We start from the raw sequence: 17,370 nt of genomic DNA, 5'->3' as shown, positions 1-17,370 counted from the left end.
TGTTTTGTTTTCTTTTTTTCAATTAACTAAACTTGAAGAATATTCCACTATTTAGATTCTATATCCGAATATTTATTATGCTTTACGATTTACATTAATAATATACTTCGTATGCAATAATGTAATCATTTTGATGGCCAGGGTATGAATGTATGGGTTCAATAATTTAGAGCTTATACAACTAGTTTAAACTTGAGTCGAGTTGAGTTTTAATAAGGAAAAATACACTTTAATAATCCCAACTATGAGCGATTTACCTACAATAATCCCAACTATCGTTTATTCTACAATAATTCCAACTATTAGGTCAATTTTCCTCCAGCAGTCTCAAAAACCGGTTACCTGCTGAAAGGGTAAACTTTTTTTATTTTTGTTTGTTAAATGACACACGTCAGTACATGAGTGGCCTAATATTACAATAAAAATTAAAAAAAAAAGAAGGAAAAAAAAAACAAAAACCATCCCAGCCACCCCTAGCTCACCGGAAACCGCCCAAACCACCCAGCCACCGCGAAACCCTAACCCCACACCACCTAATCTCGACGGATGCTGGCTACCCACCCCCACTAACCACCAAAACTAGCCGGCTGGCCCTCTACGACCCCACTAACCACCGCAGCAACACCCACGAAACTCCCTTATCTCTCCTTCTCGTGCCTCTTTCTCTCTCCTCCTCCGCGTTGACGAACTACCACCAGCGCCACCAACCTAAATCGCCACCGCTCCCTGCCGCTACTGCTCCCCCTCCTTCTGAACTTCTTCCTCCTCTAACCCCAAAAACCGGCAGTCACCCCTAAACCACCAATCGACCATTCACCTAACCTCCAGAACAACCAGCCACCGACACAACTATTGCTCCATTCGCAACTCGCACCGCAGCGACGAGACCCTCCCAAAACCACCACCCACGATAAGCAAGCAATTCCTCCTCCAATAATCACCCCTCCTTTCCCTCCTTCGTCGGAAAATCGAAAAAACCTTATTAGTTGGGGAGTTTCGCTAGCGGATCTAGGCGAAAAAGAGGATAAGGGGGAGGTTAGGGTGGTTTCGTGAGCGAGGTGGTTGTTTTCGGTGGAGTGGAAGGGGGTAATGGAGGTTCCGGCGAGGTGGGGTAGTGGAATCTGGTTGGGCTAGGGGGATGGTGGTGGCTGGAATGGAGGAGAGGGTTTTTTTTTCAGTTTTTTTAATTTTAATTTTTAATTTTTAATTTTTTTTTTTGAACCGCTTATGTGATGCCACGTGTCAAAGCAACCTGTTATATTAGGTTGATGACCGGCTGGGTCTGCTATAGGAAAACTGGGTGCATAGTTGGGATTATTGTAGAATAAACAATAGTTGGGATTATTGTAGGTAAATCGCCCATAATTGGGATTATTAAAGTGTATTTTTCCTTTTAATAATAGAATTTCTTTTCAAAATATATACTCATTATAACTCGTAATATATAATGTCACTTTATTTCATATTAGTAATCCAAACTTATAGATAATTTACGACGAATACACTCTAGCTTCATTGGTACTTCGTATAAGATATTTTTTTGTTAAATATGTCAAATTCCTGTTACAATTATATGGTTGTTTGTATTCCCTTGGTTTTTCTTTTCTTCTATTTACTTTGTTTTGTTTAATTTTAGGAAAAATTTTCTTTTCACACAAACACATATCAGTAAAAAATACAAGGTACACAAAAAAATAATACTCCCTCCGTCCCTAAATGATAGTCCCTTATGGGCAAAAATCACGGGAATTAAGAAACTTAAATAAAAGTAGTAAAATTACATTGGAAATATAAATTTACATTGGGTATGTAAAATAGTAGAGAGAGATAGTAATAAAAGTACATTGAAAAACAAAATTTACATTGAAAAGTTAAATTTGCACAAATATTGTTGCAATTGGAGAGAATTTTGATAAAAAAATTGGTATTAATGGTACTTGAAAACAGCAAATGAGACTATCAATTTGGGACTAAAAATATGCCATAAGGGACTATCATTTGGGGATGGAGGGAGTACAAGGTACACATATCTACTTTTTTTTTTTTCCTTTCTCCAAGATATGCTCTAATTTATTCATTTTCGATCATTACCATTAGTGATAGTATTGTTTGATTTGGATATTTCTTTTGATTGGGAGTAGTTTTTTCTCCTCTTTTCTTTTTCTTTATTGGCTTGCACTAAGAGGTGGTCCTTTGTTTGTACTTCTAGTTATTTTATGGATTATTATTATTTTTATTCATTATTACTACTATTGTACTTTTTTTTTTTTTTGACAGAATACTATTGTACTTAATTTATTGTTGTTTATTATTTTGCCCCTTTATAGGTTCCATATTATGTTGTACTATAAGAAATTTAGAATCATTTGTTACGTACGTCTATTGGCTTCGGCTAAGAGGTGGTGATTTGTTTCCATCTTATTTTTAATATGACAAAAATCTCTAGAACTCATTATCTCGTGATTTACTTTGCACGTTTTTGGACATTCATTTGCTAATACAAGATTGCAATGGAACGTAGATCAAATCTAATTAGGGGCAATGTGGCATACCACGCTTCATTTTTGCATAAATTAAAAATCCATAAGATGGATTTTTGTTGTAGTACATTGAACTTTGTCAAAATCAAAATTCATGTGTTTATAAAAAATGGAAAGCTTTAAGTTAACTAATTTTGTTAACGTTAATATCTCAAATACGTAGTACTCGTATTATACTTCGTATTACTTATAGATATAAATAAATCTTACACTAATTAAATTATCTTAGCAACAAGTACTTTTATTTTATGTACCCCTTAAGGTTCAAACTATAATCATGTTATTTGGAATAATATAGGCCATAAGTAGGTGCTCTTGATTTTTGCCTATAATGATGTTATTCATACTACCTCCGTTTTGCTAGTTGTTAGGGCCTTTTCTGATTGACTGAACTGAGCAAAACTGAAGTGAACTGAACTGAATATTTTATGAGAGAAGGAAATTAAGAAGTGAATTGAACTGAAAATAAACTTAAGAGAACAGACCCTTACTCACTTAAATTTTACATGGTATTCAGTGTACTACCTTGACCATTATTTTCTTAATTGTACATTAATAAAAATTATACCTATTACTCATAAACTAAAAAAAAAAAAAAAAAATTCCCTAATATATTGTGCCATATTACAAGTTGTTCTTCTGATTTGAGTTTTGGATCCCCTCTTGGGCCTCTTCGTTTAGAAGGCCATAGTATATTGGACCTTTGATATCAAGTTTCGTCCATAATACTCATAACTTTATACGCTACCTATACAAGCAACAAAAAACTAAAAAAAAAAAATGTTCATAAGAGTTAAGGGCTCATCTTAAATTCTTAATGGTTTAATGGGCCAATTTGTACATGAGTACTCCTTACCACGAAGCCCACCCTTCCTTGTACAGTACAAAATTAGAAAAAGGAGAAAAAAAAAAAAAAAAAAAAAACACAATTGAAACGGATAGGGAGTAAAGGCGCAGAAATTTGGAATGAGAAACTAGATAAGGAGTTCCATCTTCTGAGAGCTCTCTTCTTCATCATCAATGGCGTCCAAGGTTCTTCCACAGGTTTATATCTATTTCTCTCTCTTCCTATTTTTGTTCTGGAAAGTTCTTTGAAATTGCTAAATTATCTTCCAATTATTAATTTTCAGGCACTTTTTGTAATTCCTTCGAATCACTCACTTCAATGTCCGCCATTGAAGAAACAGCTAGGGTTTCCAATTGAGTCTAATCGTCGATTTTCTCTCTCCTACTCCAGAGGAGCTAATCTTACGGTTTCTAGGGCTTCGTCTAACCTCTTTAGCTCCAATTTCAGCTCCATTTTCAGTTCTCCGGCGAGAAAATCGTTCGTTGTGAGGGCGGAAGCTGAGGAAAGTTCCGACGCTTCAGTTGAGAGTGAAGCTGCCGTTGCCGAGGAGGAATTGCCGGGAGCCGAAACCGAAGCCGAAGCGAGGCCGCCATGGAAGCCAAGGGTCAAAATGGGAGATATTATGGGGGTATGATTTACTCTATTGCTATATTAAAGTTCTAATTTTGCTAAATTGTTAATTTGATTGAATTGTATGCTTGTTTTCTGAGACCGTGATTTGCTGTATTGGAATTTGCTTGTTTATTAATGCTCTTTTATTGTTGAAATTAAGCTTTAGGGTTCCGGAATTGTTGATGCAATGTTGTTTAGTTTGTTTCTGCTAAATTTCGGGTGAAATGCTTCCATGTATTGATGGAATTCTTAGGTTATTTGATTGTGATCAAATGTTAGTTACTGTACAAGAGTTGAATAAAACTATGGAAATATGGAGTTAGTGCTAGGTTGGTGCTAGCAGTTAGCTTTCGGTGTTGTGTTACGATGAAGTTTGGATATATGAAGAGCAATGTTAATCTGGAAAATTTAAGGCCTTAATGGACTTGATTGTTTGTTAGCAATGATAATGAGATGACAAATGGACATAATTGTGGATTAGTTAAAAATTTGAAAGTGTGTTTCTTGAGCTTGGAATTTGGATTTTACAGTAAGATTCTGTTTTGTTAATTTAGATATTGAACAAGAGAGCGGTTGAGGCTTCAGATGAGCTGCGTCCTGTGCCAGATATTAGGACTGGAGACATTGTGCAAATCAAATTGGTTAGTAGTGGCTGTGGTTCAGCTTTTTCGTACTGAGTTTTTCTAGTGCTTACTCATGTTCTGTTGAATTCTTTGCTGGGTTCGTCATTATAGGAAGTTCCAGAAAACAAGCGTAGGCTATCAGTGTACAAAGGTATTGTGATATCTAGGCAGAATGCTGGTATTCATACCACCATCCGAACTCGAAGGATTGTTGCTGGTATTGGTGTCGAGATTGTGTTTCCACTGTAAGTATTAGTATTGTTATTGTGCTTGTTTCGTGAATTCCCTACGCTATAAATTGTGTTTCTGCTATCTGTATTAGAAGAGAAAAAGTGAAGGGGGGGGGGGGGGGGGGAGTCCTGGTATTTTATTGAGTAACTGTAGCTACCAAATCAGCAAAAATTGTTGTCCATCTATGCAATATGTAAATTAGGTTGCATGCGTTACTGACAGAAGGTTTGGGTGCGTCATTAATTAGTATTGTCTGACACCATTAAGAACTGTATCATTTTCTAAAACCAAATCTTGATGTTGGCAGTTGGCATGCTGCTCCATTTGCTGGATATTGTTAAGAACATCATAATAGCTACTAAGCTGCTTCTTGACTCTTACTACCTGACTAAGGTCATACAACACCTTCTCCCATAAACTTTTACAAGTAACAAGGCATGCAGCAGTGTAAGAATGTATATAGCCTTTTATTCTGAAATGCATATAGCCTTAATCTGAGGGAAGTGCATATAGCCTTACCCATGCAAATAATGATTGCTTGCAAAGAGGATCTTTAGCATTTCTCTCATAATTTACAAGGAAGATTTTCAGCTATGCCTTGATCTGCAAGGTACTAAGCTAATAACTTACCACAAATTATCATTATAATTAAGAAGCAAAGCACGGCTTAGTGCGGTGAAAGACTGTTTTTGTAAGGGAAGGATGGTAATGGATGCTTTGTATTAGGAATTTTTAACGTATGAAATTGATGCACCTTGGCTGGTTGTTCAAGATAATTAGCCTTAAAGATCCTTTCTCATCTTGTTATTGTAGCTAGGTTGTGTTAATTATTGCTGCAAAATTCAAGTTTAGAAGTAACCAAGGGTATTGGACTATTGGTAAAGTATGCTACTTTACATATGTTGTAGTGATTGCTGAAGATTGAAGTATATTTGGATGTGCTTTGCATCCTGGAATTTATTTGATACTCTGTAAATAATAGATAGCTTATGGTTTTCATCTCTATAAACATGCTTCTATGTGATACTTGTACAGGTACTCACCAAACATCAAGGAGATAAAAGTTGTTGCTCACCGGAAAGTCAGGAAGGCAAGGCTGTACTATCTACGAGACAAACTTCCCAGGCTCTCCACTTTCAAGTGAAAACATAAAATTTGCTGAAGCTATTTCGTCTTGGGAGCCCTTCATGTTTTTGTCATCGTTGATGGTTTACATATTGTAAGATTTTTTTTTGAAGATCTTATATGAGTATCGTTTAGTGAAACTGTGTACTTGTAATATTGGTGCTGACCTGATTGCGTTTGTAGTAGAGAGTAGATCGAAATATGCAATGTATAATATCTTCGAGAATACTTATCAGAGTAATGCCAATTGTTTGTTAATGTTTGTTGATACAATCTATACTATGCATAAGATGAAAATTCTTTCAGCTGGGTCTACAAGAAGCTTGTTCGAGTAGATTAGATACACGCAGGCATCATAGAATATGGCTCATCACCCTTGTTAATGTTAACTAGCCCTTGAGCAAAGGCCATCGAGTCTTTCAACAGAAGGAAAACAAGTACAGGTGAAAACATCTAAAGAACACACATTATTAATGAACCACTATTGTGAACCTGCCATATCAATGAACTATTTATTAGAATATGCAAAATTAAGGTTTATAAAAAGGACAACCATAAAATAGAACTTTAAAAAGAGCCTTTTTTGAGATTTGTTTTTAATGATGAGATATGCTTTTATTACATGAATACTAATCATAGTTACAACACATATAGAAACCTCCAAAACCAAAAGTATAGACATTACAGTTAATTGAGCTATAGAAACCTTCTTGGAAAGCCTTCCTTTTTTTGTGGATTTGTTTTTAATAATAACAGTATGCTTTTTTTACTTTTAATAGCTTTATTGCATGACTCACCTACCCACTTAACCCTACAAAATCAAATACTATACTATTATACAGAATACTCCTAATTTTGTTACAAATTAATTTGTTGATAAGAGTTGTTATTTATTAACTGGACCTCAATTAAGACACCTTACAAAAATAATGTCTAGGGGGTAAGGGGAGGGGATTTGTTCACAAATTAAATCACGATGAGGCTTGAACCTTGAGGATGCGAGGCGACCCCTAGGCCATTGCACCAGGAGGTCTTCCTAATATGTTATGATTTGATCGATATGTATTAAAGTATTGGTGATTATGATTTTTCCATATAATTTTATTTTGTTGCCCCTATGTAGGTAATAGGTATGATGTATCATCTTCACTTTCTACCATTTAATAATCAAAATTATTTGATATTTACTCTATAATTCTTGCTAAGCCTTACTTGACATTGACGTGTTGTCTTGTTTTAATTAAATTACTAAAAATTGCTGAAGTAGCACTAGCAACGCCTTGATCATGATGATTAGATTAGTAAGCAATCATTATTGAACGTTAATGATGGAACTCTAGGCTGTTACTCACCTACCATCATTATAAATAATCAAGCTAAAGTTCCTTTATTACGATGTTATGCTTTTTCAGCAACATTAAAAATAGAATACCAATATACACAACTTTTAGGATTACATAAAAGTGCTTAGTAAGCCTAATTACACTAGTTACCATGTAATTTTCACGACCATATTATATCCGAATCTATTCACGATGAAGTCGATGATTAACACTTACACTTGCATAGACGCATAGTTACATACTTACATGCAATGTGGTTGGTAGACCATAGCAAGATGGAAGACTACAATCAATGAAATTGGACTAAACTTATTAATTAAGGGTAAATAAAGGAACACAATTGTTACCAAAGATAAGTGAAGGACAAGGCATGAGAACAAAGGAAAAAATCGAAAAAAACAGTAAGGGTTGTTCTGTTTGACTTACTAATAATAGATCAAATGAAATACCTAGTAAATATCTTCAAAAAAAAAAAAAAAAGAAAAAAAAACTTAGTAAATTTCTTCCTAACCTATTGTTTACACAAGTAATTTAATTCCAAAAATTTATATTGCATAGTAACGTTTCTTTTTATATAAAAAAATTTGTTTTGAAATGCCTTGATTGAAATAAAGGTAACCCATCCCCATTAAAACCAAAATAATCACAGGGTCATTTTATTTATATGCTTATCTAAGCTTATATTGATTTACTTAAAATTATTTAAACATACTTTATGTAAATATTAAACTTCGAAACAATATGAAATGGGCATGGGCAACCCGAACAAGGAGGAGGAGAGTTAGGTCCACAAACAAGGCTTTGGAGCTTCCATACTAAAACCAATTGGCAATAGTAGGAGTTACTCCTCTACCTTATAAAGTGGAACCACCTCTCCTCTTTCTCCAATGTGGGACACTCACAAGTGATACACATTGGGTTCCAACAGTAAAATAACAACTCTTGACTTTTTATATAAATGGAAATAACGTGAACAAAACATGAGCTAGTGCCGGCAAAAACCGACAAATCACGACATGAACCGAACATTTTAAAGTCGAGTTAGTGTTAAGGGTAGTGTTGTGAATTCCAACACGAAACTAACATAAATCACTTTTTTTGTACTTACTTATAACATGATAATACAAAAAAAAAAGTGGGTTAATGTCGAGAAATTCTCATACGATTGATGAAACAAATCAATAGGACATATACTTTATAAAATGCATTGGGATAATATTGAGCTTCTTCAACCCATTTAACTTCGAATATAAACATGAGAATGACACGACGCGACACATTTGCCGAACCATGACCAAAATCGATTTTGTAGAAATCGTACGGAGTGGTAGTAGAAAAAACTGAAGGAAAAAAAAAAAGAGGCGGGTAACCACCAAGTAAGATGGGTCCCAAATCCAGCCAGCAAACTCCAACCCACAAACCGTAACCCAATAACATCTCTCTCTTTCTCTCTCCTCTGACATCATATAAATGCCACGCGTCACTTCTTCTTCATTCTCTCTCTCCTCCAAATTTCTGCAAAAAATACCTGAATTCTCTCTCCTCCTCTTCCTCTCTCTCAACCGTACTACTAAACATTTTTTTTTTTCGGTTGAAATTCATTTCAAAAATTCAAAAAAAAAAAAAAAAAAAAAATTTAGGTTGAAAATTTTAGAGAGGAAAGCTATAATTAGTTTAGTTTTCGCTCTCTTTCTCATTGACGCGAGTTCGATCCGCCATTTTCGCACCTTCTTCTTCTTCTTCTTCTCCTCCACTCGCATCTTAATGTTAGTTTTTTTTTCTTTCATTTCTACATCTTTTCGCGCTTTTCTCTCTAATTTGTTCAGGAATTTTGTCGAATTTTTTGAATTTTTTTGATGAATTTGAACAGGTTTTCTTTGGAGTGTTGTTGATAGGGTTTGAAGGAATTAATGGTGGTTACAACCATGAATGTTACTAGTAAACAATTGATCTTTGTTCATCCTGACGAGCTTAAATTTCAATGTAATTTCTCTCCTCTTTTTTTGGTTGATTTTGATTTTATTTTTGTGTTTGTTGTTGAACGCGTAATTTTCTGTTAAATTGCTGTTTATTTTTTGGTTATTTTATACGGAGTATGATTTTGTTGCTTGATTTGTCTCGTTTATGCTATTGTATTGATTAGTTGAGTAATTAATCAAGTTAACAATGTAATTAAGTCATCATCATAATAGGCAATATGCTGCTGTGATTAATTTTTATAATCTAGAATTCTAGAGTGTTAAATGATGAGGATGTTGTTTTTGAGGTGCTGAGTACTTGAATGGCCTTGATTGTGGATAGGAGTCGTAATAATCTTTGAGGTCGGTTTCGTTTAGAGTATTTGGATAGTGCCATACATAGGATTGATATGAAACTGTGGATGCAATATTCCTATGCTAAGAAGTGGTTACTTATTGTAGGCATCCGAATTTGATAGATTTGCATCTTTTGTTTAAAAGGAAAACCAATTTTACAACGTTGTATGAATTCGAGTACAATAAGGTATAGGAAAATGTAGTTATCAAGTGTTGAGATGGCGACAAATTGAGGGAGTTATTTGGTACAAGTATTATATTTTGTTTGTGTCTATCAGGTCTCTGACTATCTGCTATTCATATTATGTGATTATGTAGACAGTTGACATTTGATATACATTTGAGAAGCTAATTCAGACCTGATATTTGATTAGGAATTGTTTAAGAATCAAATCAGTTTATGCTCGAGTGCTTAGTCAAAAGATCCATATGTAGGGTAGTAGTTCAGAAACTTGAACTGCACTACTTTGTTTATTTATATATGTTTCTTATTTGGACTTCTCTTTTGAAGGAGGCTCTTGAACTTTTAGATTCAAGAAATGCAGTGATTTAGTAAGTTTGATAGAAATCAAACATAGAAAAGTAAAAAATAAATTTAAATGCTGAATGTATAACATAGTATTTCTCAGTTTCAGTAAAGGATTAGAGCCTCTTGTTTAAGTAGAGTGCATCTACTAATTGAGTATAATCAAATACATAGTACATGTATATAATTTATTGGATGACTTTGTAATCATTTATGTTGAGATGTAGTGCTGTAAAAAAATAATAATAAAGAACCATATTATGGACTATGAAGTATACTTAGCATTAACTTCTCATATGTGGTTATGTTATGTCCCATGACCCCCACCCATAGAAGTTGGCTAATCATTTAATTCTTTTGGAGTGTCATGATGATGATAATATAGAACACAACTTGAGCCATGTCTTTGAGATCATGGTTTTCAACCCTTTTGCACATGCTGCAATTTGTTGTAGTTGTTGCTGTTGTAATCTCACCCTCTCTATTTTTTTTGGGTGGGGGTTGGAATAGTGCTTGAGTTATAAGTAGCAAAATATATGCTGGTAAGCAGAGTGTTGTTGTAATGTTTTGCAAACATCTGAGTCATGCTTTTGTGAAATCAATTGAAATTTAGCAAATGAACCTTTTTTTTATTTTTTTTTATTATTTAACTTATTTTTATTTTACAGTTGAACTGGAAAGGCAAAGCTTTTGTGACCTGAAAGTTACGAACAACACAGATCAGAATGTTGCTTTTAAGGTAAAAATACAAATCCATCTGTCCAAAGCTATTTGCAACTAGTTCTTATTTAAATGCCATTTTTTTTTTCCTGTCAATGATTTATTCAAAAGCATGGGTATTAATAAACTCAAAACGAAAATCTGGTACTACTTTATTTCAAAATTTAAATTTTTTTTCTTTATCTACACCATTGTAATCTTGAAAATTTATTATTGTATTAAATTATACTCTGTATATTTCCTTAAATCTTTGGAATTAAATATTAATTGTCAAAACTTACCGATAAGGTTACAAAAGTCGATCATCTCTAAACAAAACAGGACAAAATAGCACCCCCCCCCCACCCTCGGGTTTTTTCTTATGCGGATTCTGAGTGTTGATGCACTTTTGCCAGGTGAAGACCACTTCTCCCAAAAGGTACTACGTACGGCCCAACACTGGTGTTTTACATCCTTGGGATTCATGTGTTATAAGAGGTAAATTTACCTTTTACTTGCAAGAATAGTATTAGAAAGTCAAAAATTCCAGGTCAAAAGCTATATTCCGGTTGTAAATATCAGTTTCTTGCATGCAATGGTCAGCAAAACTTCACTTAGCAATTTACAGTTTCACTACCAATAGTCTTTTTTTAATGTTGACTATGATGAGTAGTTGGTTGTTCAGTACTCAGACTATGGCATGGGGTCCTTGAAATATGTTTAATGATTTTTCTCCATTTGAAATTCTTTGCATAGCTTGTAACTTTATGAAGATGCTATGTGTTCTCATCCTCTCAATCCTTTCATGTTTTTCGCTGTACAGATTGTTCACATTTTAGGTTTAAATAGGAGAGCTTCAAACAAATTCTAAGAAGTGTCTGGGTGGGTTATGAGCTTGGGATAGGATTTTTTTTATTTTTTATTTATTTATTTATTTATTTTTTTTATAATTAATCTTGAACTCTTAGTTCCCCTTAGAAGGCACTTGCTGCAAGATAATTCGTTTCCAGAGGTTCATGAACATATTGATCTGTGGCTATGACTTGTTTAACATTATTGGTTTCTATTTTTTTAATATTGTTTTTACCTGTAATTTAGAATTTATATTGATTTTTGGAAATTAATGGAATTGCAGTCACTCTCCAGGCTCAGCAGGAATATCCTCCAGATATGCAATGCAAGGATAAGTTTCTACTTCAGAGCACAATAGTGTCTCCAAATAGTGATGTGGATGATCTTCCACAAGATACTGTAAGCACACTTAACTGGACATTACTAGCCATATTCCTAACATAAGAGGTTGAAACATATCATGGCTGATTCATCTAAAACATTGATATAGTTTAACAAGGATAGTGGAAGGACAATTGAGGAATGCAAACTCAGGGTTGTGTATGTCTCTCCAAATTCAACTCAGGGTAATGCAGAAGATGACTCAGCTAGTAAGCCTGGAAGAGGCTTAAATGTGAGTTCTTACTTCTTAGCCATTAGATTGCATTGTTATATCTGTGTTCTTTTATGATTTTGTTTCGAGTCGTGGAGTTGATGTTGCTCTACATTGTATCTCCAGCTCTCAACTGCATAGTAACATTTAAGCGTTTCTTCTTAAATTTTTATCCAGAAGCATTTCTTTAATGTAATATCTTTCTTCTTTCTACATCTCAGGCTCAGGGAAATCAAGGTGTCGAAGATGTGAGTTACCATCTTAAAGCTTCTTACTGTTCTGCTATATAGGGTTTCTATGATGAAGGATACATTGTTTGAACTTGCAAGTTTTCTCTATTATCAGTTTTTTTTACCACACTCCAAAAATAGACAGCTATTTTTTGCAATGGGGTTAAACGGGTAGGTTACTGCATATTTTTTGTGGGAGGGTGATTTCTTGGACACATCATCTCAGATAACTACCCTGATTTGACTTTCTTTATGTACCACCATAATGAATGAACTAGGGTATTAGTAACGCATTAGAAACTTAACTCCTTTTTAGCCTCACTTTGTTTGTCCCCCTTTTGCTTACCTTTTTATTTTTCCACTTGGGTAGAAACAGACTTTGCAGCGCATCAAAGAAGAAAGAGATGCAGCAGTTCGACAAACACAGCAACTCCAACAGGAACTGGTAAGCTTACGACTAGCTTTGATTTGCTGGATCTTTTAGATTTGTCACTTCTTTTTCTTGGTATATGCTATTACATCCATCTCAAGTGAAAAAATGGAAAGAAAAAAGGCATTGTTGAGGCTATGTTAAGATGTTGCTTCTGTTTCCATCTCCCCACTTCTGGGATAGAGGTGTGGAACTATTTATTTGAACCAGCTAAACCTAAATTTGCAAGAGAGAATGTGAAACAAAGTCTAGTTTGTCCAAGAGTAAGATACCCTGGTTTGTCGCTTAACTGCCAGGTTTGCAGTCATTCTGCATCAGACATCGCTTCCCCTCTCTTCTCTAATAGACTAGTTTGAAATAGTTCTGCATAGATTTTTGAACTCATGAGGTGAGGTGGGGTGGGGGGAATGCAGGGGTCTATCTTTGGTGATGATGGGGGCTTGTTGATGGTGGTTTTTTTTTTTATGATGAGCAATCCTCTTTGACCTGTCTTATCATCATGTTCTGTAAATCGTAATATGACATATGTTCTCAAAAATGATTGGGGCTATATGCAAAATCTACAAAGCCCTCATAAACTATTTTCCTTTTGAGACTCTATTAGCATAAAGAATCGGTAAAATCAGAAGCAGGCCAAAAGGATTAAGTGCAAAAGAAGTTGCCTCTATAGTGCATGGTTTAGGGTTGACAAAGCTCTTTTTTGGAACGGCCATGACCCTTTGTGTTCAGTAATTGATTACTTAATGTATTGCGATGCATGAACAAGATAAAAATCATTAAATTGTTGAATTTCTCACAGCATTGATAGTTGTTTTATGTATATACCAGAAAAATGATCTGTTTAACATAGAAAGTTAGGTTGCAAACCTTGATAGTTTATTCCTTTCCTTTAATTACGATCCTAATAGTTTATCTGTACATATGTTATTCTAATCTTCAATAAGTATTGGAACACCTTAGCTGGTTGAAATTAAAGCAAGCACTTATATTGCTTTTTTTGGGGGCTGATTCAGGAAATGTGGAGAAGACGCAGCAGACAGCGCAAAAGTAACTCTGGCTTCTCGTGCAAGTTCTCTCTTTTTGTGGCAATTATAGGGATTATGCTCGGCATCCTGTTAAAACTCTCTTTGTCTCCACCTGCTACAGCATAGCTGTCTTCATCAGTGCAGGAAACAGATTTTTCTCTGTATCATTAGCTATGGTTTACCTAAGTTTTCCCATCTTCTCTCAGGGTGGTCCTTGCTTTCTGTATATTGATCATCAAAATTTGTTCATTGCGCTCGTTTCTGTCATTTTTTCATTGTATCCTTGCCCTTGATATGTCAAATAGGATTTACTTGTGGTTTAAGGATCTAATGATTGCAGTGAAAAACAAATTAGCTTAGTTATCTTGTCTGTTTTTGTCTAGCACTCTAGCATTTTGACAAAGCAGTCCTGGAGTTCAATTGAAATGAAATCCTGGGAGTGTTTTTCTGTGTCGAGTTGAAATATTATCAGGCAAGTAAATTTCTGTAGTTACAGTGTCTACTTTTTTTTTTTGAACGGTAGTTATAGTGTCTACTTATTGAAATTTGCAACATTCTGCTCTTTTTCAAGGTACAAAGGTTTAATTATTGACATAATGATGACCTTACAGAAGTTTTCTAATCAGTGCTTAATACAATTTCGATTTACCGACTTGAGAACTTCAGACCAGCTATAATATCATGGATTCATGGTTAAATCTAAAAAATGATAGGTCAAATTAATCTCAAATACAGAGATGTCAAAAACTGACCCGACTTGAGAACCCGACCTGAACCGGTAATGATCTGAACCCAACTTGTACCCGGACAATGGGGTGAAACTAGTGACCTGTAACCCGACCTGATTTAACCGACAACCGATCTGATCCAATTCTTTTTTGTCCTAAACCCGAACCTGCTCCCGGCCTCAGAGTAACTGTCAACCGATTTAATCCAACCCAACCACAATCTAAACCCGAACTAGTACCCGACCCAATTAGAACCTGTACCCGAGTCATGGAAGGTTTAATAAAATTTATATGCCTTTTGTTCAACTTATCTACTGGTACAAATCTGTAAACCCACAATCTGATTCAGCTTGTATATCTTTTGTTCTCTATTACTCATATATAGGTTTAATAAAATCCTTATAATGCTGATCAAATTTTGGAAGTCGTAATTATATAGGTTCAACTTGAGCACATCAATACTTATTGGAATTGCACTTGAACCAAAACCCAACTCAACACTAACTGGAACCCGAATGTACCATCTAATAACTCACACAATCCTGACTCACACACAACCCGAACCTGAATTTGAATCCGATCTAAAATTGGCTCGAATTGAACCCGAGGAGCCGACCTAAACCGACAATGATCTGAACCTAGCCTGTACTCGAACAATGGGGTGGATTATAGCCTTCAATTTAGTCACTTTTCGCCACCGGACCCCAAAACCTCAAAATTTCGTTAAAAAGCGTGGATTATAGCCTTCAATTTTGTATTTTTTTTTACCTTTTTCGCCCGAAAATAAAAATTGCCGAGATGTTTACCATGGTCCCTAATACCCTCTGGGAGTCCAATCGGATCGGTGGAACCATCCAATTTGCCCTTAAACAGTCATTTTCCCCATTGACAACTTATCGTGATTTCGTAAATTCAAGCCTACCACGGACGTTTATGACAACATATAATGATCGTATATGGTTTCAAACGCATTATAAGACTCCAAGATATATCCCCTAGGGTCTCAATTCTTTTCGCCACCGGGCCCCGAAACCTCAAATTTCCTCAAAAAGCGTGGATTACAACCTTAAATTTTGTGATTTTTTGAACTTTTTTCGCCCGGAAATAAAAACTCCCGAGATATTTACCATGGTCCCTAATATCCTCCGGGAGACAAATTAGGTAGGTGGAACCGTTCAATATGCCCTTAAACGGTAATTTTACCTGTTCCCAACTTGTAGTGATTTCGTAAACTCAAGCCTACCACGTACGTTTGTGAAAACATATAATGATCATATATGGTTTCAAACGGTATTATATGACCTCGAGATGTATTCATTAGGTTCTCAAGGCTATTCGCCACCGGGCTCCGAAACCTCAAAATTTCCTCAAAAAGCGTGGATTATGGCCTTCAATTTTGTAATTTTTTTACCTTATTTCGCCCGGGAATAAAAATTTCCGAGATTTTTACCATGGTCTCTAATACCCTCAGGGATACCAATTGGGTCGGTGGAACCACCCAATATGCTCTTAAATAGTTATTTTACCCGTTCAAAACTTATCGTGATTTCGTAAATTCATGTCTACCACGGACGTTTATGACAACATATAATGATCATATATGGTTTCAAACGGCATTATAAGACCCCAAGATGTATTCCCTAGGGTCTCAACTCTTTTCGCCACGGCCCCGAAACCTCAAAATTTCCTCAAAAAGCATGGATTACAAGCCTTCAATTTTGTAATTTTTTGACCTTTTTTCGCCCGGAAATAAAAACTCCCGAGATGTTTACCATGGTCCCTAATATCCTCCCGGAGACAAATTAGGTAGGTGGAACCATCCGATATGCCCTTAAACGGTAATTTTACCCGTTTACAACTTGCAGTAATTTTGTAAATTAAAGTCTACCACGGACGTTTATGACAACATATAATGATCATATATGGTTTCAAACGACATTATAAGACCCCAAGATGTATCCCCTAGGGTCTCAACTCTTTTCGCCACCAAACCCTGAAACCTCAAAAATTCCTAAAAAAACGTGGATTATAGCCTTCAATTTTGTAATTTTTTGACCTTTTTTCGCCCGGAAATAAAAATTGCCGAGATGTTTACCATGGTCCCTAATACCCTTCGAGAGTCCAATTAGGTCGGTGGAACCACCCAATATGCCCTTAAACAATCATTTTACCCGTTCACAATTTACAGTGATTTCGTTAATTCAAGCCTACCACGGACGTTTATGAAAACATATAATGATCATATATGCTTTCAAACGGCATTATAAGTTCTCGAGATACATCACCTAGGGTCTCAACTCTTTTCGCCACCGGGCCCCGAAACCTCAAAAATTCGTCAAAAAGCGTGGATTATAGCCTTCAATTTTGTAACTTTTTGACCTTTTTTCGCCCGGAAATAAAAATTGCCGAGATGTTTACCATTGTCCCTAATACCCTCCGGGAGTCAAATTGGGTCGGTGGAACCACCCAAGATGCCCTTAAACAGTCATTTTACTCGTTCACAACTTATCGTGGTTTCGTAAATTCAAGCCTACCACGGACGTTTATGACAACATATAATGATCGTATATGGTTTCAAACGACATTAAAAGTTCCCGAGATGTATCCCCTAGGGTCTCAACTCTTTTCGCCACCAGGCCTCAAAACCTCAAA

The 17,370-nt window shown here is 35.3% G+C and overlaps 2 protein-coding genes across 3 annotated transcripts; both read left to right on the top strand.

Moving 5' to 3' along the window:
• Window positions 1-3,457: 3,457 nt before the first annotated feature.
• Window positions 3,458-6,251, top strand: LOC145598887 (large ribosomal subunit protein bL19c-like). The gene is made up of 5 exons (XM_081655288.1): window positions 3,458-3,584; window positions 3,671-4,015; window positions 4,554-4,640; window positions 4,734-4,867; window positions 5,889-6,251. Exons 1-5 carry the CDS (start codon window positions 3,561-3,563, stop codon window positions 5,995-5,997), a joined length of 699 nt encoding a protein of 232 aa, XP_081511414.1. The 5' UTR covers window positions 3,458-3,560; the 3' UTR covers window positions 5,998-6,251.
• Window positions 6,252-8,803: 2,552 nt separating this feature from the next.
• On the top strand, window positions 8,804-14,479 carry LOC145597816 (vesicle-associated protein 2-1-like). 2 transcript variants are annotated; one of them, XM_081654062.1, is made up of 9 exons: window positions 8,804-9,087; window positions 9,192-9,304; window positions 10,831-10,901; window positions 11,278-11,359; window positions 11,997-12,112; window positions 12,204-12,326; window positions 12,527-12,553; window positions 12,906-12,980; window positions 13,979-14,479. In XM_081654062.1, exons 2-9 carry the CDS (start codon window positions 9,232-9,234, stop codon window positions 14,114-14,116), a joined length of 705 nt encoding a protein of 234 aa, XP_081510188.1. In that variant the 5' UTR covers window positions 8,804-9,087; window positions 9,192-9,231; the 3' UTR covers window positions 14,117-14,479. The 2 variants fall into 2 exon arrangements, with proteins under 2 accessions (XP_081510188.1, XP_081510189.1); XM_081654063.1 differs by having other exon boundaries at window positions 8,804-9,304; window positions 12,912-12,980.
• The last annotated feature ends 2,891 nt before the right edge of the window (window positions 14,480-17,370 follow it).

Source organism: Chenopodium album, chromosome 20 (genome assembly GCF_948465745.1).
Source record: "Chenopodium album chromosome 20, dcCheAlbu1.1, whole genome shotgun sequence".
NCBI classification, from domain to species: Eukaryota; Viridiplantae; Streptophyta; class Magnoliopsida; order Caryophyllales; family Amaranthaceae; genus Chenopodium; species Chenopodium album.
This window is presented reverse-complemented; position numbering and strand designations above follow the sequence as displayed.